At 45.4% G+C, this 21,862-nt stretch overlaps 1 protein-coding gene across 2 annotated transcripts in view; it reads right to left on the bottom strand.

Annotated features, from left to right (window-relative positions):
- The window catches only part of DMC1 (DNA meiotic recombinase 1), a 791,183-nt gene that overhangs the window by 382,129 nt on the left and 387,192 nt on the right, over nt 1-21,862 (bottom strand). The window contains exon 8 of one of the 2 annotated variants that reach the window (XM_077450999.1): nt 9,293-9,365. The exons of the other annotated variant lie outside the window; for it this stretch is intronic. Within the exon in view, the coding sequence (XP_077307125.1) occupies nt 9,293-9,365 (73 nt within the window). The remainder of the gene's footprint in view (nt 1-9,292; nt 9,366-21,862) is intronic. 2 annotated transcript variants of the gene reach the window in all.

The following is a 21,862-nucleotide window of genomic DNA, read 5'->3' as shown; positions in this document are numbered from 1 at the left end:
CGCGGGATCCAGGGGGGAAAGGAGAACTCCACAGGAGCTGCGTGGGACCCCTGTTTTACCTTGATGTGGCAGGGACTGCAGTGGAGACATGAGACAGCTGGAGAACCAGGCTTCACTGAGCGTGTGTACTGAAAGGCATGTAAGTATGCATCAGGCTGCTCTTACTCCCTCTAGTGGTGGAAACCAGGTAAGACAAACAGCTACTCAAAATGAAGAAATCCATCATATAATTATATATATATATAGGATTAACTTCCCTTACCTGTCCTCGCCGCAGGAATTGCTGAAACAGACAAATTCCAGCCTTCACCCATCACGGCGGGCAGTGTTAGCCAACCTTCAGGCTTATCTGGGGCTCTTTCTAGGAAAAGAGCCTCCTACCTGGACCATGTAAAAGACTCTGCCAGAAACTTTTGTGCGCTCTGTATAAACAGTACACCAAGTCTGGTTTTCCCAGAGCCCAGTCTTCCAATAGGAGAGGACTTACAGGCCAAACTTCGTTTCTTCGGCTGACGAGGCCCGGGTACCATTCCATCTTGGGAGTCAAATATCGGCCTGAGGTATGGATCTGGTTTGTTGTAGCCCTTAGGCCCCCGCAGGGACCTGCACAGAGCTAAAGTTTAACGTGACCAACCACCATAGACACTGGCAAAAAAACTGAGGTGCCTCCCATATGGGAGGGGTTATATAGGGGAGGAATTCTCCTTAATTGGGGTTAACCAGTGTCCAATCACCAGAGGTTCCTATATAACCACTATGTAATGAAGCTCCTGTGTCCCGTGATGTATGATCAAGAAAACTGTTATTCTTTATAGTGATCATATATAGAGTTGACTGATAAGGAAGTCTCCTGAAGAAGTCATTGCTATGGCGAAACATGTATAGATGTATTCAGTTGTATCTTCCTATGTACTGTATGATCTGTTTTCAGCAGTAATATGTTGAATTTTAAGATGTCTGTCTTAATAAAAAATTTTTATTTTTATATACAGTATCTCACAAAAGTATACCCCTCACGTTTTTGTGAATATTTTATTATAACTTTTCATGTGACAACACTGAAGAAATGACACCTTGCTACATTGTAAAGTCGTGAGTGTACAGCTTGTATATTAGTGTAAATTTGCTGTCCCCTCAAAATAACTCAGCACACAGCCCTTAACCACTTCAGCCCTGGACCAATTTTCAGCCTAAGGACCAGAGGTATTTTTATAATTTTGCACTGCACTGCTTTAACTGGTAATTGTGCGGTCATGCAATGTTGTACCCAAACGAAATTTGCGTCCTTTTCTTCCCACAAACAGAGCTTTCTTTTGATGGTATTTGATTGCCTCTGCGATTTTTATTTTTTGCGATATAAATGGAAAAAGACCGAAAATTGAGAAAAAAAGATATTTTCTACTTCTTGTTATAAGAAAAATCGAATAAACCCAATTTTAGTCATACATTTAGGGCAAAATTTATTCAGCCACATGTCTTTAGTAAAAAAAAATTTCAATAAGCGTATATTTATTGGTTTGCGCAAAAGTTATAGTGTCTACAAACTAGAGTACATTTTCTGGAATTTACACAGCTTTTAATTTATGACTGCCTATCTATTTCTTGAGGTGCTAAAATGGCAGGGCAGTACAAACCCCCCCCCCCCCAAATGACCCCATTTTGGAAAGTAGACACCCCAAGGAAATTGCTGAGGGGCATGTTGAGTCCATGAAATATTTTTTTTTGTCCCAAGTGATTGAATAATGACAAAAAAAAAAAAAAAAGTTGTCACTAAATATATTGCTCACACATGCCATAGTTATATGTGGAATTGCACCCCAAAATATATTCTGCTGCTTCTCCTGAGTATGGGGATACCACATATGTGGGACTTTTTGGGAGTCTAGCTGTGTACGGCACCCCGAAAACCAATCATTGCCTTCAGGGTTTCTAAGGGCGCAAATTTTTGATTTCACTCCTCACTACCTATCACAGTTTTGAAGGCCATAAAATGCCAAAATAACACAACCCCCCCCAAATGACCCCATTTTGGAAAGTAGACACCCCAAGCTATTTACTGAGAGGCATGTTGAGTCTATGAAATATTTTATATTTTGCCACAAGTTGCAGGAATATTAAAATTTTTTTTTTTTTTGCACAAAGTTGTCACTAAATGATATATTGCTCACACATGCTATGGGCATAAGTCAAATTACACCCCAAAATAAATTCTGCTGCTTCTCCCGAGTACGGGGATACCACATGTGGGGGACTTTTTGGGAGCCTAGCCACATACGGGACCCCGAAAACCAAGCACTGCCTTCCGGATTTAAATATAAAACTCTACCAAAAAAAACTGTTAGCGATCGCAGGGATCAGGCCTGACTCTGCGAACGCTGCAGTTATGTGTTTAGTGTTTTGTAAGTGACAGCGATCGATCAATACTGCACTTGGGTGGGCTGGACGGAGGGGCAAAACGCAGGTGCTAGCAGGTATCTGGGCTGAACCCGCTAAAAATGCATTTTTTGGAACCCTAAACTGCTGGGGACGCTAGTATAGATCTGATCAGATATTGATCTGTTCAGATTCTATACCACTACGGGAGGTTTATGCTTTGCGCGTGGGTGTTAGGGGTACTGGAACTAGCCTAGCGCTGCCTTGGGGCGATACAGACCCTAAAACCTAATTGATATCACCCGCCGGGTGATCAGGGGGTTAAACCTTTATTGGGTAATAAATGGTGGGTGCCCTGATGCTATAAAAAGCAAACTAGCTAACCAGTCACCCGTAACACTTATACGGTGATCACTGATGAAAGGGTTAACTAGGTGCAATCAGGGGGTTCAAATTTTTATTAGGTAGTATATGGGGGTCCCTGGCGCTATATAAAAACCTGACGGGGAACCTAAATAATTAACTGGCTAACCAGCGTCATCAGTGACACTTATACGGTGATTGCTGGTGAAAGGTTTAACTAGGGGCAATCAGGGGGTTAAAACCATTATTGGGTAGTATATGGGGCTACCTAGCGCTATAAAAACCTGGCGGTGAACCTAAAAAAATAACTAGCTACCTAGCGACACTAATGCAGCGATCAGAAAAATGATCGCTTAGTTACACTGGCAAAAGGGGGTGAAAGGGTTAACTAGGGGCAATCAGGGGGTTAAAACCGTTATTGGGTAGTATATCGGGGTACCTAGCGCTATAAAAACCTGGCGGTGAACCTAAAAAAAATAACTAACTACCTAGCGACAATAATGCAGCGATCAGAAAAATGATCGCTTAGTGACACTGGCAAAAGGGGGTGAACGGGTTAACTAGGGGCAATCAGGGGGTTAAAACCGTTATTGGGTAGTATATCGGGGTACCTAGCGCTATAAAAACTTGACACTAAATGCAGTGATCAGTAAATAAATGATCACTGCAATCAGTGACACTGTGACTGGGGGGGGGGATCGGGGGGGTGATCGGGGGGGGGGGGTTGTGTGCCTGTGTGTTAGTGTCAGTGTGGTGTTTGATGCAGACTTACTGTGTCCTCTCCTCGTAGTCCGGTCAATAAGACCGCCCCGAGGAGAATGACATCACTTCCTCCCTGCCTGTGTATACAATACACAGTGGGAGGAAGCTTCTCATTCGCCAGGAGCGATCGAGAGGGGATGGCCAGAAACCAACGGCCATCCCCTCATCCCGGATCGCTCCTGAAGCGAACCGGACCGCCGCATCCAGCGGGAGGGGGTCCGATCGGACCCCCCACCCGCTGGAAGGCAAGCACGTACATGTACGTGCTTGTGCCTGTACATGCCATTGTGATGACGTACAATGGCATGCGGCGGTCCTTAAGTGGTTAATGTCTAAACCACTAGCAACAAAAGTGAGTACACCCCAAAGTAAAAATGTCCAAATTGGGGCCAATTAGCCATTTTCCTTCCCCGATGTCATGTGCTACAAGGTCTCAGGTGTGAATGGGGAGCAGGTGAGTTAAATTAGGTGTTATCACTCTCACTCTCTCATATTGGTCACTGGAAGTTCAACAAGGCACCTCATGGCAAAGATCTCTCTGAGGATCTGAAAAAAAAAAAAGAATCGTTGCTCTACATAGAGATTGGCAAGGCTTTAAGAAGATTGCCAAGACCCTAAAACTGAGCTGCAGCATGGTGACCAAAACCATACAGTAGTTTAACAGGACAGGTCTCACTCAAAACAGGCCTCGCCATGGTTGACCAAAGAAGTTGAGTGCATGTGCTCAGCATCATATCCAGAGGTTGTCTTTGGGAAACAGACATAGGAGTGTGGCCAGCATTGCTGCAGAGGTTGAAGGGGTCAGCCTGTCAGTGCTCAGACCATACACCACACACTGCATCAAATTGGTCTGCATGGCTGTCAACCCGGAAGGAAACCACTTCTAAAGATGATGCAAAAGAAAGCCTGCTAAAGACAAGCAGACTAAGGACATGGATTACTGGAACCATATTCTGTGGTCTGATGAGACCAAGATAAAAGTATTTGGTTCAGATGGTGTCAAGCATGTGTGGTGGCAACCAGGTGAGGAGTACAAAGACAAGTATGTCTTGCCTATAGTCAAGCAAGATGGTGGGAGTGTCATGGTCTGGGGCTGCATGAGTGCTGCCGGCATTGGAGGGATACAGTTCATTGAGGGAACCATGAATTCCAACATGTACTGTGACATACTGAAGCAGAGAATGATCCCCTCTCTTCGGAGACTGGACCGCAGAGCAGTATTCCAACAACCCCAAAAACACCTCCAAGATGACCACTGCCTTGCTAAAAAAGCTGAGGGTAAAGGTGGTGGACCAGCCAAGCATGTCTCTGGGACCTAAACCCTATTGAGCATCTGTGGGACAACCTCAAATGGAAGGTGGAAAAGTACAAGGTCTCCAACATCCACCAGCTCTGTGATGTCATCCTGGAGGAGTTTAAGAGGACTCCAGTGGCAACCTGTAAAGCTCTGGTGAACTCCATGCCCAAGAGGGTTAAGGCAGTGCTGGAAAATAATGGTGGTTACACAAAATATTGACACTTCGGGCCCAATTTGGACATTCTCACTTAAGGGTGTTGCCTGTGGTTTAAACTTTAATTGCTGTATGTGGACTTATTTTGAGGGGTAAGCAAATTTACACTGTTGTAAAAGCTGTACACTCACTACTTTACATTGTAGCAAAGTAATTTCTTCGGTGTTGTCACATGAAAAGATATAATAAAATATTTACAAAAATGTGAGTGGTGTACTCACTTTTGTGAGATACTGTATATATTTTGTTTGGCTGTGTTATACGCACCTTAAAAATCCCATTCCTTCTGATCTGTGCCTTTATATCTAAACAAAGAGATGCGGTGCCAATGAATACCCAGACAGTCAATAACCTTTGCTTCAGATGTGGCAGATAATCATGAACAAATGTGGCAGATGATCATGGACAGATGTGCAACAGATGTACGCCGATGATCACGGACAGATGCGTGCAGATGGTCATGAACAAACGTGGCAGATATCCACAGACTGATGTACACAGATGACCAAAGATAGATGTGGCAGATGATTACGGACAGATGTGGCAGATGATCACAAGCAGATGTTCACTGGGACAGATGTGGCAGATTATCACTGGGAAAGATGAGGCAGGTAATTACAGACTAATATGGCAGATGATCGTGGACAGATGTGCACCAAACGATCACACAGATGTTGCTAATGATCACAGACAGATGTGGTAGATGATCATGATCAGATGTGCGCAGATGTTCACTGGGACAGATCATTTTACTGGGACGGTTGTTTTTTACTGTGTGGGGACACGGTTTTGGGGACAGTAGCTGGGTGATCAGTGTGTAAATAGCTGTAAAGAACAGCTCATACACACTGATCTCTGGCTTGAAGCATAGATTCACTCTCCTCAGTGACAGACTCTGTGTGAGGAGAAGGAGAGCCGATAGCCTGGCAATGGCTCTCTATTTACATTACATGATGGTTGTGATTAAACACAGCCATCATGTGATCAGGAGGGCCAATCACAGAGCCCTCCTGCCAATCAGAGATGCGCTATGGCTGGAGAATATGAGTGCATCAGGATCACGTGACTGCGCAATCCCGCTCCTTCTGAGAGGAGTTCAGGAACTTCCACTCAGAAGGACGGCATGCCCACCCGGCAGTATATATGCAGTGGCTGGGTGGAAAGAAGTTAAAGGGACTGCTCCTAATCTCAGCTTGTTATCTGTATAAAAGACACTTGTCCACAGAAGCAATCAGACTATGGCCAAGACCAAAGAGGTGTCCAAGGATGTCAGGGGCAAGATTGTAGACCTTCACAAGGCTGGAATGGGCTACAAGACCACCACCAAGCAGCTTGCTGAGAGGATGGCAACAGTTGGTGCGATTATTCGCAAATGGAAGAAACATAAAATAACTGTCAAAGACCCTGGTGTGGGGCTCCATGCAAGAGCTCACCTTGTGGCGTTTCAATAATAATGAGAACAGTGAGGAATCAGCCCAGAACTACAAGGGAGAATCTTGTCAATGATCTCAAGGCAGCTGGGACCATAGTTACCAAGAAAACAATTGGTAACACACTGCGCTGTGAAGGACTGAAATCCTGCAGCACCCGCAAGGTCCCCCTGCCCAAGAAAGCACATGTACAGGCCCGTCTGAAGTTTTCTAATGAATATCTGAATGATTCAGTGTAGAACTGGATGAAAGTGTCAGATGAAACCAGAATCAAGCGATTTGGCATTAATTACACTCACCATGTTTGGAGGAGGAATGCTGCCTATGACTCCAAGAACACCATCCCCACCGTCAAACATGGAGGTGGAAACATTATTCTTTGGGGGTGTTTTTCTGCTAAGGGGACAGGACAACTTCACCGCATCAAAGGGACTATAGACAGGGCCGTCAAATCTTGGGTGAGAACCTCCTGGATTGGATTGTGGGCTCCTTGAGGGTAGGGACCAATGTGAGTGTGTGAGTGTGATGTATGTGTGGAGCTCTGCGTAAAAATTCACGGCACTATATGGATACCTTAAATAAAATAATAGATGAGCATCTTAATGAGACACAATGTACAGGGATAGGGACAATTGTAGACACACACCTACACTCACTCAGGTTGAACTGGATGGACTGATGTCTTTATTTAACCTTACTATGTAACTATGTGGCTTCTCAAGTCCCCATATGCGAACATTGTGACCTAGCCAGTCACCAGCCCCTATTCCCATAGAAAATACAGTATCTCACTAAAGTGAGAACACCCCTCACATTTTTGTAAATAACTTGTTATATCTTTTCACCTGACAACACTGAAGAAATTACACTTTGCTACAAAGTAGCGAGTGTACAGCTTGTATAACAGTGTAAATTTGCTGTCCCCTCAAAATAACTCGACACACAGCCATTAATGTCTAAACTGCTAGCAACAAAAGTGAGTACACCCCTAAGTGAAAATGTCCAAATTGGGCCCAAAGTGTCAATATTTTGTGTGGCCACCATTATTTCCATGCTCTGCCTTAACCCTCTGGGCTATGGAGTTCACCAGAGCTTCGCAGGTTGCTACTGGAGTCCTCTTCCACTCCTCTGACATCATGGAGCTGGTGGTCGTTAGAGACCTTGTGCTCATCCACCTTCCGTTTGAGGATGCCGCACAGATGCTTAACAGGGGTTAGGTCTGGAGACATACTTGGCTAGTCCAGCACCTTTATCCCCAGCTTCTTTAGGAAGGCAGCAGTCGTCTTGGAGGTGTGTTTGGAGCTGTTATATTGTAATACTGCTCTGGGGCCCAGTCTCTGAAGGGAGGGGATCATGCTCTGCTTCAGTATGTCACAGTAATTATTGGTATTCATGGTTCCCTCAATAAACTGTAACTCTCCAGTGATGGCAGCACTCAAGCAGCCCCAGACCACGCAACTCCCACCACCATGCTTGATTGTAGGCAGGACACACTTGTCTTTGACCATCTCACCTGGTTGCTGCCACACACGCTCTGAACCAAATAAGTTTATCTTGGTCTCACCAGACCACAGGACATGGTTTGAGTAAGCCATGTTCTTAGTCTGCTTGTCTTCAATATACTGTTTGCAGATTTTCTTGTGAATCATCTTTAGAAGAGGCTTAATTCTGGGACAACAGCCGTGCAGACCAATTTGATGCAGTGAGCAGCACATGGTCTGAGCACTGACAGGTTGATCCCCCCCCACCCCTTCAACCTCTGCAGCAATTCTGGCAGCACTCATCTATTTCCCAAAGGCAACCTCTGAATAAGACGCTGAGTGCATGCACTCAACTTCTTTGGTCGACCATGGCGAGGCTCAATCTGAGTGAAACCTGTCCTGTTAAACGGCTTTATGGTCTTGGCCTCCGTGCTGCAGCTCAGTTTCAGGGTCTTAGCAATCCTCTTATAGCCTATGTCATCTTTATGTAGAGTTCTTTGCCTTGAGGTGCCATGTTGAACTTCCAGTGACCAGTATGAGAGAGTGAGAGCGATAATACCAAATTTAACACACCTGCTCCACATTCACACCTGAGACCTTGTAACACTAAGGAGTCACATGTCACCGGGGAGAAAAAATGGCTAATTGGGCCCAATTTGGGCATTTTCTCTTAGGTGTGTATTCACTTTTGTTGCCAGCAATTTAGACATTAATGGGTGCATGTTGAGTTTTTTTGACAGCAAATTTACACTGTTATACAAGCTGTACACTCACTACTTTACATTGTAGCAAAGTGTCCTTTCTTCAGTGTTGTCACATGAAAACATAATAAATTGTTTACAAAAATGTGAGAGGTGCACTCACTTTTGTAAGATACTGTATGTGGAGGGAGCTGAAGGTTCGAAACTTTAATGGCTTGGAGACAATCTGCAAAGGATTGGGACAAAACCCATCCTGCGATATATGCAAACCTGGTAGCCAACTACAAGAAATGTCTGACCTCTGTGATTGCCAATAAGGGCTTTGCTACCAAGTACTAAGTCATGTTTTGTAAAGGGGTCAAGTACTTATTTCACTCATTAAAATGCAAATCAATGTATAACTTTTTTTTAATGATTTTTTTCTGAAATGTTTTTGTTGTTATTCTGCCCTTCTCTGTTAAAATAAACCTACCATTAAAATTATAGGCTGATCATTTCTTTGTCACTGGGCAAACGGTACAAACTCAGCAGGGGAGTAAATACCTTATTCCCTCACTGTATTCTATCTTTCAAAGCTTTGTCACTCATTAAATGTCATCCTCCTTTTTCTTCTATAGCTTGATATAGCTTAATGTATTTCCTAAATGTAATGTCCTTGCTAGAAAGGATACAATGTGTTTTCTGTATCAACAAATATCACCTTTCCTCCAGAATATCCATTTTGTCCAGAAAGTTGTGCAGTTACTAAAAGAAACAGGTATATGTTCTGTTACATAAATTAATATCAAATCAAATGGAAAACTGCAGTCAAAACTGAGAAAAAGTTGATCTTTGTTTTACCTATAAAATATTTTTCTTGGAGAACATTAAAGCGGTGTTCCAGTTTTTGTGTTTATTACGTTAGCAGCTGCCCCGGTGGCGATGATCAGAGGTGTGGGACGGGTCTCACAGCCCTTTTATTTGTACAGAGGCACATGACAGGGGTGTCCTCTGTCCCCCCTCCTCTATGCTCTCGCCATCAGCAGCCATGATCCCCTCAAACTCCAGTATCTGTGGATTCCAATATGGAAGGTTACAGAAGTAAATTCTGCTGTAAGTTAATGGCATCATGCTCCTTTTGGGAGACACCTCTGAATCTCTGAGAGAAGCAATGTCGGTTCATTTTAGCAATTGGAACCTACTCAGGATTAGTTATTAATTGGACTAAATCCTCTATTATCTTATTGGATGCTACTCCTGATAGTAGGGTAACTACCTTGCAAAACATCCCAGTGACTATGTCTATTAAATACTTAGGCATTTATGTCACTCCTAAACCCCTGAAATATGTCTCTCTCAACATGTCCCCTCTTCTAGGGTGCATTATAGATAAAGCCAAGGTATGGTCCAAACTCCAGTTATCAGTGGTTGGGAAAGTCAACCTTATTAAGGTTTTTATGCCCCAGCTTCTTTACATTCTACACAATGCTCCAATGGTAATTCAATTAAAATTGTTTCACGTTATTAAAAGAAAAGTATGTTTTTTTTTTTTTGCACATTTATATTTACCTAGGTAGATGTAGCATCATACCCATGCTGCAACTGTCCCCCTGCGCCTCTTTACTGAGAACCGAACCACTGAACACCGCCAATGGCTCAGTTCTCTCACCTCCCCGAGCGGAGAACTCCTGACTGTCAATCAGCATCTCTCCTGCTCTGCACCTCCACGCTCACTGGAGCGATGAGCTGGGGAGGGGCATGGAGTAGCTGTCGCAGCGGCCACTGAGAGGCTGAGACATCAGTCCAGTCAGGTCCATAATTCCTACGTCGGGATGATGTGCTGCCTGGACTGATTCCAGTGACGTCGGCAAAGAGCTTCAGACCGCTCTCCGCCAAAAATGAGTCACAGGAGCGCAAAACGAATTGCACTCTTGTGACCCATAGGAGAAGCCCAGCCTAAAAAGCTCAGGCTGGACTTCTCCTTTAATCCAATATTTCAATCCTTCTTGTGGTTAACCAGACCTCTGTGAGTTAAACTGGAACTTCAGAAGCCCAAAGATGCGGGGGGACTGGCCTTGCCCAACCCATAGTTATATTATCTGGCAGCTCAGTTACAACACTATGCTTGAGTTCTGACACTGGATCGGGTAGAGGTGGAGGGGAGTGAGGATTCCACTACCGTCTTACTGGGTTATGTGACTGGGACTAGTGATGGGGCTAGAGGCATTGGCATACGCCAAATCTAATAAGCGATTTCCCACGTTTTTTTTATGCAAAAGATATGGAACAAGACCAGACAATTGCAAAATTTCACTGGCTTCACTAAACTACAGTCCCATTTGGGACAACAAATATTATCCTGGACAGTAGACCCAGGTGGAAGAAATATGGGATTGCTCGTCTGAAACATATCATTAGCAATAGCAAGTTATCCTCTTTCTCTGATTTACAACACAAATTCAATTTACTGCAATCTATGTGTTTTTACTATCTGCCGCTGCGACATGCTATTAGGGCACAATCTGAGGGGGAACTGTGATTACAATCCTCGACTCCTATATTTTACTATATGGCCGAGGTCACCCAACTCAAAGGGTTTAACTCCAATTGCTACGTGATGCATTCCTCTATTTTCTTATGCAGTTTCCCTTCTGCAGCTATGAGTAAATGAGAAAGAGATGTAGGTATGTTTGAGGATGAACAATGGGAGGAGTTTATGCAGGCAGTGCAAGAATGCTATCTTAACGTAATACAGCGATTGTCCCAGTGCTACATAGTCCTGTGGGTGCACTTAACGCCTGCTCGGTTGTGTAGAATGGGGGTGAGGGATGACTCTACGTGCACCAGGTGTTCTAGAGACCACGGTGATTTAATCCATCTACTATGGCGATGTCCAAAACTCCATCTATATTGCTCTGGGGTATTATCCACCATTAATAAGGTGTTCCAAGTTACGGTCCTTGCTGACACAAAACATTGTATAGTAGGTATCCTAGATGGGTTTATAATTGAGGACCATTCTAAACAGACCAGGGCACTCTTTCAGGCCCACTTATACTCAGGCACACAAAGAATGGATCTCGCAGATGGGCAATACTTTGTGGTTGGAAAAATAGGATTTTTTGTACTCAGCGTAAAATCCTTTTTCTCTGTAATTCACCGACAGACACAGCTCCTCTCAGCCATTGGGCTGTTATGCCACCTTTAGGAGAAGACTAGGCATGACATGTTATGAAAAACTCAGAACTTTTAGTTCCGCCCAAGGGGTGGTCCCTTAGGTAACAACCCCCCAGCCTGCCATGTACGTCAACAAGCAGTATAACGTAAAGAAAAATAGGAGGGCTGGGTTAATTACAGAGAAAAGGATTTTACGGTGAGTACAAAAAATCCTATTTTCTCTTATATTCACAGACTGACACAGCTCCTCTCTTAGCCATTGGCCCATGTCCCCAAGCAGTGCCAAAACGAGGGGTGTGAAAACAGCATAAAAACTTCATCCACGAGGGCGCGTGGCCGGAGACGGACATGTAGACAGCACGCCTTAAGAGCTCCTCCAAAGCACAGCATCCGAGCAGTGTGACCTGTCTACACCTACGCAGACTGCTCCGGTAACGTCCCTACAACCACCGGGACCCGAGAGAATGGGTTGGAACGAACCGGCCGGCCACAAATCCGCGATGGAATGAGCGACGTCGCAGGCCGCGAACAGGGCCAAAGATGCCGCCGGCTCGTCTTCCTCCAGTAAAAAGCTGCCGAAGGACAAGCCGCAACTCAGGGGTGAGTCTAGCTCTCAGGCCTGCTCACAAAAGTCCTCAGGTACTGTTACAAAGACTAAACCACAGACCACCATTAGAGAACACTTTGCAGGCTCACCGCACAGTCAGCACACACCAGCGCTGGTGGTAACCCATGCGGTGGAGGGATCAGAGCCATGGGAGGAAGCAGGAGCCTGGGAGGAGTATAGTGAGTTAGGAGAACTCTCACAGAGCGCTTACCAGAAGGCAAGGGCGGAAGCGGAGCTTGAGGGCGAGGAAGAACATGTAATGGAGGCTATTCATCAATGTCAGACCACGTTAACGACACAGATAGAATCAGTCAGATTGGATCTATCCATTGTTAAACATGATATGCAGAAGATCCGCTCTAGGATCTCCACTGCAGAACAACGAATCAATGACATGGAAGACAGCATACAACCCATGTCTGCTACCATCCGTACACAACAAGATATCAAGGAACATGCCTTGAAATTGGGAGACCTGGAGGACTGCATACGCAGGAACAACCTGCAGTTTGTAGGCTTTCCAGAAGGTGTAGAAGGCAAGGATACTGAATTTTTCTTGGAGCAATGGCTGAGAAACCTGCTTGGAGGAGAGTCCCTATCACCTTTATTTGCGATTGAACGGGAGCACAGAGTGCCTATGCGACCCTTGCCCCCGGGAGCTCCACCAAACCCTATATTGGCGAAATTGCTCCATTTCAGGGATAAGGAATCCATAATGCGCACTGCTCGCAATCTCCAAGACATTCAGTACAATGGCAATAGAATTTTGATTTTCCCTGACTTTTCTTCCACTACTCAGAAATAGAGAGCAGCTTTTACTACTGTGAAGAAGCGATTGCAAGATAAACAACTTGCTTACAGCATGTTATATCCTGCTAAACTGAGAGTTGTTAATTATGGCAAGGTCCAATTTTTTCCCTCTCCTGTGGAGGCCTCGGAGTGGCTGGATGGTCTACAATAAGTTTCTTTGCCCACAGTAAAGAGTAGACAGTGGCAGTGTCTGCTCTGACTGGTGATGCAGAGCTGTTGTACTATTTCCGTGTTACTGTATATGATTAACAAGTCATGCTTCTGATATCCTAGCTGGGAGGAAGAAATTACTGTGTAATATTGAACTGTCGATAAGTCAACTGTGACCCTCTTAGATGGATGGCCCTCCCTTCACCCCCCCCCTTCCACCCCCTTTTTTTTATCAGGGAGGAGTCTCCTAGATTGATATGATGCCTCTCGGGCACCCTCTTACGGCTGACTACTGGAGGAGTATCTCCATTGGACCAGCAGCTGTATGCTAAAATCCAGAATAGGATGCACACTTGACAACTTTGAAATCCCCCTTACAGGTGCCTCTATTGCTCAATATGACTTTCTGATTCTTTAGTTGAACTACTAAGTTTACGATACTAACTTACCTAGGAGATACGTCTGGCCACTCCTCAGTTTAGTTTTCTGTTTTTTGGGATGAAGCTCGCTACACTTTGGGGCAATGAGCAGGGAAGGGAAAGTTTACATGTTTAAGTTTGGTTCTTCTTTTTAATTTATATTGCATGTACACTGCACAGATAAACCGGATGGGGGTAAGATCAGAAACAAATGCACCCAGTATTCAGTTAACTTAATTATTATCATTGCTATATCAACAACAGGGGTAATGTGGGGGCCATATAAACAACGGGAAAGCCTCCCACCCCCCACTGAACCATGGTCTCTCCATCCTATAGATGAGTTTTAATTGTATTACCTGGAATATTAGGTCTAAATTCAAAGATTAAGAGATCTCTCATCTTTGATTACCTAAAACGTACAAAAGAGCAAATTATTTTTCTCCAACAAACTCATCTAGTGGGATCCTGAATCGGCATTAAAGAAACGCTATATTCCACATGCTTTTCATGCAACCTATTCTAGTTACTCTAGAGGAGTTTCTATACTCATATTGAGGTCTTTGCCGGTCCAAGTATTGGAGGTCAAAACTTACCCACAAGGTTGTTACATTGCTGTGGTTTTTAAATGCCAGGGAATATTGTACACAATAGTGAATTTATATGTTCCACCACCCTTTGGCTCACAAAAGGTTGGAGGATTGTATGTCTATAATACTCCCCATGGTACAAGGTCACCTCATCATTGGAGGTGACTTTAACAAGGTTATGAATGCCGAGGTGGATAGGCTCCGATGTGCCGGACCACAATCCCCTGCCTTTAGAGACTGGGCGAATGCCTATGACTTAACGGACATATGGCGCTGGAAACAGATAGGAGAGAGTTTTCTTGTGCATCGGCATCCTATAGGTCTCTGTTTAGGTTGGACATGTTTTTCCTGTCAAGAGATACGTTGCAGAGGGTGAAGGAGGTTTCCTACTTACCGAGAGCAATCTCTGATCACTCTCCCCTGCAATTGACCATAAGTGAGTCTAGAGCGTCAGGTAATCAGGTAAGGCAGATGAGTCCTTATTGGCTGCAGGAACCAATGGTGCTTTACACATGTAAAGATGCTGTGCCTAGGTTCTGGCAGGAAAATGTGGCAGAGGTTTCAGAATTAATTACATGGGACGCCTTTAAGGCAGTGTCCAGAGGGGCTTATATGAAGGGGGTCCTCGACCTGCATAAAGCAAATGGGGAGCGAATACAAGGGTTGGCCTCTAACTTAAAGGAGGCAGAGAATCACCATGTTAGAGATCCTTCCCCAATTTGTTGCCAGCACCTAAAAAGAGCCAGTAGGGAATATGACCTGGCACTTCTATCGAAAACCCAGAAAAAGGTACTGTACCAACGTCAGAGGATTTTTGACATGGGAGAGAGGAGCGGAAAGCTGCTGGCATTTCTAGCTGCGCCGGTTCCTGATCCCATAGTTATCCCTTGCATTTACGATGACTCTAACACAATTAGAGACTCCTAGGAGGAGATTATGGGGACCTTAATGAAATTTTATACAGACCTGTATTTATCCCAGGCTCACTATACCCCCCCCCCCCCCAGAATTATATGAATACATAGACGCTATTGACTTCCCCGGGCCCAGACGGATTTCCAATCAAATGGTATTTGGAATACCAGGAAGCCCTAGTCCCAAGGCTGCATAAACTTTTCTCTACTATTTTCAAACAGCACTGTCTGCCCTTATCTATGAAAGAAGCTCTAATTGTACTAATTCTCAAGCCCAATAAGGACCCTCTTCACTGTGAATCCTATAGGCCAATCTCCCTAATTAACACAGATTTGAAAATTCTATAAAAATGTTTAGCCTCCCGTATAAATTCTGTAATCCCCACCTTAGTAAACCCGGATCAAACTGGGTTTATCCCGGGGAGATCTACATATAGTAACATCCGTAGATTATTCACAAATCTTCAGGCCCCAAATACACTAGCAGTCCCCAGAGCAATAGTGTCTCCTGACGCTCATAAGGCATTTGATTCAGTGGAATGGAATTATCTCCTCTACATTATGGAAAAATTTGGATTGGGAGACAACCTTATTACCTGGATTAAAATATTATATGATCAACCAACAGCCCGCATTAGGATTAATGGTACAATATCTAGGCCCTTTAGAATTTGCAGAGGCACTAGGCAAGGGTGTCCTCTATCCCCTCTATTTGCGTTGGCTGTGGAACCCCTAGCCAGATTAATCAGAGCTTCACCTGACCTACAAGGGATGTGGATAGGCTCGTTGGAGGAGTGTATATCATTGTATGCAGATGATATGCTGCCTGCTTTATCTATCGGATCCAAAACATACGATCCCCAAACTTCTCAACCTAATCACTGACTTTGGTGCATACTCCAGTCTTAAAATTTATTGGACTAAATCCAATATATTCCCTATAGACTCTGACTTACCCTCTGATCTCCCACAAAACTGCTCACTACAGGTTGTCACAATGTTTAAATACCTGGGAGTTACAATTCAATTACCAAACACTATATTCCAAACAACTTTCTACCCTGTATAGACTCCCTTAAAACCAAACTGAATAGTTTGGTCAACCTACCATTAACACTGATGGGTAGAGTTAACCTATATAAAATGGGGTTTCTCCCCAAACTTTTATATATTCTACCAAATTGCCCGGTTTACGTTCCAAAGAAGATTTTTCAGGAGATTGATTCCTTACTATCCACATTCCTTTGGTTCCCTAAAGTCCCAGAATAGCGCTGACTACCCTACAATTACCCGTGACCAAGGGAGGACTGGCCCTACCAAATTTGAGACTTCATTACTATGCCTCGCAATTGGTCTATATCCACTGTTGGCTTTTCCCACAGCTGAACAACGCTGCTACCACAGCAGAGGCGGCACTACTCTGCTCCTACGAAGCTCTGACTAATATAATATTTAGGAAGACAGTTCGGGGAAAAGGCATGGACATAATAAAGGTCTCCCTCAAAATATTTAAACAGTGTCAGTCTCTAGTCCCAGAAGACCAGCCCTCCATATCGCCCAACCAGCCCATCTGGTATAACCCCACATTCCCACACTTCTATGACTTGCCTAAAGCCTGTATGTGGGCAATGAAGAGCTTAAAATACGTGCATCAACTGTATGAGAAAGGTATCTTTAAAACATTCCCCATACTGCGACGGGAGTTGGGGATAACTGAGAATTGGAGTTTCAGAAATCTTCAGCTAAAACATGCCGCCGGAACCCAACTGGGACTTAGAAATGTCTCTTTTCAGAACTACACGCTAGAAGGGGCACTGATACGACCAGAACACACAAAACTGATTTCCACTTACTATAAATTAATAGGTGAGACTAGGTCTACTCGACTGCAAACTTTAAAGCACCACTGGAAGACAAATATACCAGACCTTTCAGATGATAATTGGGAAGAACTTCTTAGTACATACTTTGTTACTGCTATTTCAGCCAGAGGTAGAATGATACAGATACATATATACTATAACCCACAACGACTCTTCCAGATGCGGAAAAAACCTAGCCCACTGTGCCATAAGTGTGGCAGGAGTGTGGGGAACTTGCTTCACATGCTTTGGAGCTGTGAGAAAATAAGACCATTTTGGTCCCAGGTGACTCACTTTTTTGCAACTACCTTTAACCTACCCAATATTTGCAGTCCTAAATGGTGTCTGCTTTCAGTTTTTGAAGAGGTGGAACTCATACTTATCTCGTACTTGTACTTATCGCAAACAGTTCCTGCGCTTCCTGTTACACTATGCTAGGAAATCCATACTACTACAGTGGACACAATCAGCAACAATCTCCCTAAATCAATGGAAAACTCTGATTAATCAAGCCATACCGATGTACAAAATCACATAAGAGACCAGGGGATGTGCAGGGATATTTTTGAATATATGGGGAGAATGGGTTGAGAAGGTAGAAACATGTGAAGTAGAAGAATATTAAGGAAGGTTAAATGTAATGTGGCTCTACAGAAGGTCCCTTGCTACTTATGGAGACTGGAACACAACTACTGGTAATAGGAACCAGACATCCGGGCTGTACATGCAAGTGTTTAGTTGTTTAGACTTGTTTGGGGAGGGTAGGGACGGGGAAGAAAATGACCATAAAGTATGCTTATTTTTTAGAGATTATACGATTTGATTTCTCAACAAATAGCAGGTACAGCAAAACGCCAGAAGTATGTTGATATGTTAATGGTACAGCATTTATTCTATTGAATTGTTATAAGCACAATGCTAATATGTAACATGTATATTGAATGTCACCTGTATACGATTGTTAATAATAATAATAATCGTTTTTTTAAAACTTCATCCACCATGGCAAGTGGGAACTAGTATAACTTTACCGACAAAAACGACAGTGTGTAGGGAAAAAAAACACCACATAAAACAGAGTGCTCCTCAACAGAGAAGCACTAACCTCAAACCTCACCAAAACTGCAGTAACAAATGCAACAGTGCATTAACTTATAGGTACTGCGTTTTTACCCAAAAACCAGGAAAAATGAAAAATTGCATATGCAATTGCAACCATACAGCTGCATGCAAAACTTTGCGGCCAAAACAGGCATCAGCCGACGCACTGACATCTACCTTGTAGAACTTTGTAAAAGTGTGAACAGACGGCCAGGTCGCCGGTATACACACTTGAGCGACAGGTGCTTGATGTCAGAGGGCCCAAGACGTTCCGATTGCCCTTATGGAGTGGACCGTGACCGGAAAGGGGTGCACCTGCCCCTTCAAGGCATAGGCTTGTACTACAATCTGTCTGATCCACCTGGAAATGGTGGCCGACGAGACCGCCATGCCTTTCTTTGTACCAGCCACCGAAACAAACAGGGAGCCTGACTTCCGGAAGGGAGCTGTGGCAGACAAAAACACCCTCAGAGCCCGAACCACATCCAGAGAATGGAGGGCCACCTCCTTAGGATGTGTCAGCTTAGGACACAGAGATGGTAACACAATGTCTTCATTGATGTGAAACGCCGAGACCACCTTCGGCAGAAAAGAAGGTTGTGGACGCAACACCACCTTATCCTTGTGGATAACCAGATAGGGTACTTGCAGGACAAGACCGCCAGTTCCGAAACCCTCCTGGCCGATGTAATCGCCACTAGAAAGACCACTTTTTGGGAGAGAGCCAACAGAGGGATCTCTCTGATATTTTCAAATGGCTGTTTTTGCAGCGCCGATAACACCAGGTTCAGATCCCACGGGGGTAACGGTGGACGCACTGGAGGAACTACATGCCGCACCTCTTGAACAAAAGTGCTCACTAGAGAGTGAGATGCCAGGGGTCGCTGAAAAAAAAAAGACAGCCAAAGCTGATATTTGTCCCTTAATGGTGCTCAAAGCCAGTTTCTAGTCTACTCCTGAAGAATCGCTGAAGAAACAGCAGGACCCTGGATATAGAAAAGGAGCGCGGATTCCATCATTTATCCTCACACATGGAGATGTAGGCCTTCCAGGTACGATGATGCATCTTCTGAGAAGAAGATTTCCATGCTATCAGCATAGTTGAGATCACCAAGTCTGAAAGACCCCGGTTCCTCAACACCTGGCTCGCAATAGCTATGCCGTTAACACCAGCCATGGTAAAGCAGGATGGAAAATCGGACCTTGAGACAGAAGGTCTTCTCGTAACGGCAGTCGCCAGGGAGTGTCTTCCACCAGGTGCACTAGGTCTGTGTACCAGGGATGCTGGGGGCCAATCTGGGGCAATCAGTATTACTGGGATCCCCTCGGCCTCCACTCTGAGAAGCAGATGTGGCAACAGTTTTATTGGAGGAAAGGCATAGATCAGCTGGTACTGATCCCACGGAGCCACAAGTGCGTCTGACACGTCTGCCCACGGATCTCGTCCTGGACACAAATCTCGGCACCTTCCGATTGAGACGGGAGGCCAGAAGATCCACGTCTGGTGGGCCCCACCACAGGCACAGTAGCCTGAACACCTCCGGATGCAACGCCCTTTCTCCTGGGTCCAGCATCTGGCAACTTAGATAGTCCGCCTGCCAGTTCTCCACTTCCGGAATGTAAATGGCCAACAGGGTCGGTACATGTCGCTCTGCCCACCGAAGTATGTGAGCGACCTCCCACATGCAGCGGCCGAGCCACAGCCGTGGCGTTGTCTGACTGGATGCTGAACGGATGCCCTCGCAGACTTATCAACCATGTGGAGAGGCAAGGCCTGATTGCTCTCAGCTTGAGCAGACTGATCTGCAACTTGGATTCCTCCGCCAACCAGACGCCCCGAGTCGACTAAATTCCCATTATTCCACCCCAGCCAGATAGGCTGGCGTCTGTTGTGAGCACTGTCCATATCAGAGGTAGGAACGACTTCCCGGACTGAAGTACCGGGGACCTCAGCCACCAGATCAGGGAATCCCTGACTAACTGGCTCACGTGTATCTGTCGATCCAGGGATAACAGAGATTTGTACCATATTGTCAAAATCTCCTTCTGCAGGACTCTGGTGTGGAACTGGGCATATGGTACTGCCTCGAAGGAGGCCACAATGAGTCCCAAGACTCGTATGCAGAAGCGTAGCGTCGTCCACTTGCGGTTCATCAGCAGTTTTACCATGGCCCTGAGAGTCTGCAGCTTGTCTGAAGGGAGAAATACTCTTGCTTCCATGGAGTCCAGCAGCAAGCCTAGGTACTCCAAAATGCTGAGTCGGTACGATCACCGACTTCTTTAGGTTCAACAGCCACCCAAATTCCTAGTTCCATGCAGAAAGGAGAAGCCTGTTGCTCTCCCAATTCATGGTGCAACAGTTTTGCCCACTCAGTGTCTGTGACACAAGTGCTGATGCCAATACTGGTTGCATTGCTGGCCCCACAACCGTAAACAAGGAACGAGCCACTTCCTCGGCCTTCCTGTCCGCGGGATCCTTAAATGCAAAAGTCCCCTCTACCGGGATCTTGGTTACTTTGTTTACTGGGGGGTCCACGACCGGAGGAGCCGACCACTTTTTGAGAAGGCTCTCCTCAAAGAGGTAATGCACCGCCATGTATTTGAGGACCGAAAAGGTCCGTTGTGGTCGACCCCATTCCTTGTAAATGAACTTGTCAAAATAAGTCAGATATGGGAACACCTTAAAAGGGACTGCTACATTAGCAGAGTTATCTGACGGCTCCTGAACCTTCAGGGTATTACGCACAGCTGTGATAAGTGTTCCAACAAGCGCTTTGTCGCGCACGGACCCGGACGGGGACACCTCACTGTCCGAACAGTCCTGGTCAGCGTCACCTGAAACGACAGAGCAGGGGGTCACCAGCCTCAGCAGGGCCAGAGTCTGCGTCAGAGCTCTCCCCAGAGGACAGGGGGGGGGGGGGGGAGGGGCCGCTTCCTAGCACCTTTGCACCCACGCACCGCCTCCATATTGGCAACGAACGAATTGAGGACAGCCGACAAAGCGTCCAGGGGCACTGCACATTCTGCAGGCGAACCGGTTGCAATTGCCAGGATTTCGGGGGAACACAGCCCAGTTTCTGAAGCCATGCTGACCCTACCCTGCCACCTGAAGGGGACTTAGGACAGTGATGGTCCCACCCTCCTAACTGCTGCTGGCTGAGGAGCTCTTTCCCTCAGGACTCACCACCCTGACTTGTTCTGCACTGTCCAGCAAGTAGTGCCTGTGTTTCTTGTCAGCTCCCAGGTGCATAGGAAATCACACTGTGTCATCCAGAGCTGCTGCTTATGGCGCTGAAACCGATCTACAGTGTGCTCAGGCTTCAAGAAAATGGCCGCAGAGCGTCCAGTATAAAGGACAAAACCACAGGGAAAATGGCTGCCAAGCTACAGGAGAGCATGCTGCTCTTTGCCCTCACCTAAGATGGCTGCTGAACATGGAATACCATGAGGGACAGTGGCAGAAAATGGCGGTGAACAGTGCTGCAGGGATCAAAGACACAGCCTCATCAGGCACACCCAGGCAGAGAAAAACACAGGGCACAGCCAGCCAGCACAGCCCCTCCCCAGGTGAGAGCCCCAAGGAGAGCCCCTGCACATGACACACACACCGCTCAGCAGCCGCATGCAGCATC

This window comes from Lithobates pipiens, unplaced genomic scaffold (assembly GCF_037356315.1).
Source record: "Lithobates pipiens isolate NorthernLeopardFrog02 unplaced genomic scaffold, aLitPip1_a1.2 Scaffold_23, whole genome shotgun sequence".
NCBI classification, from domain to species: domain Eukaryota; kingdom Metazoa; phylum Chordata; class Amphibia; order Anura; family Ranidae; genus Lithobates; species Lithobates pipiens.
This window is presented reverse-complemented; position numbering and strand designations above follow the sequence as displayed.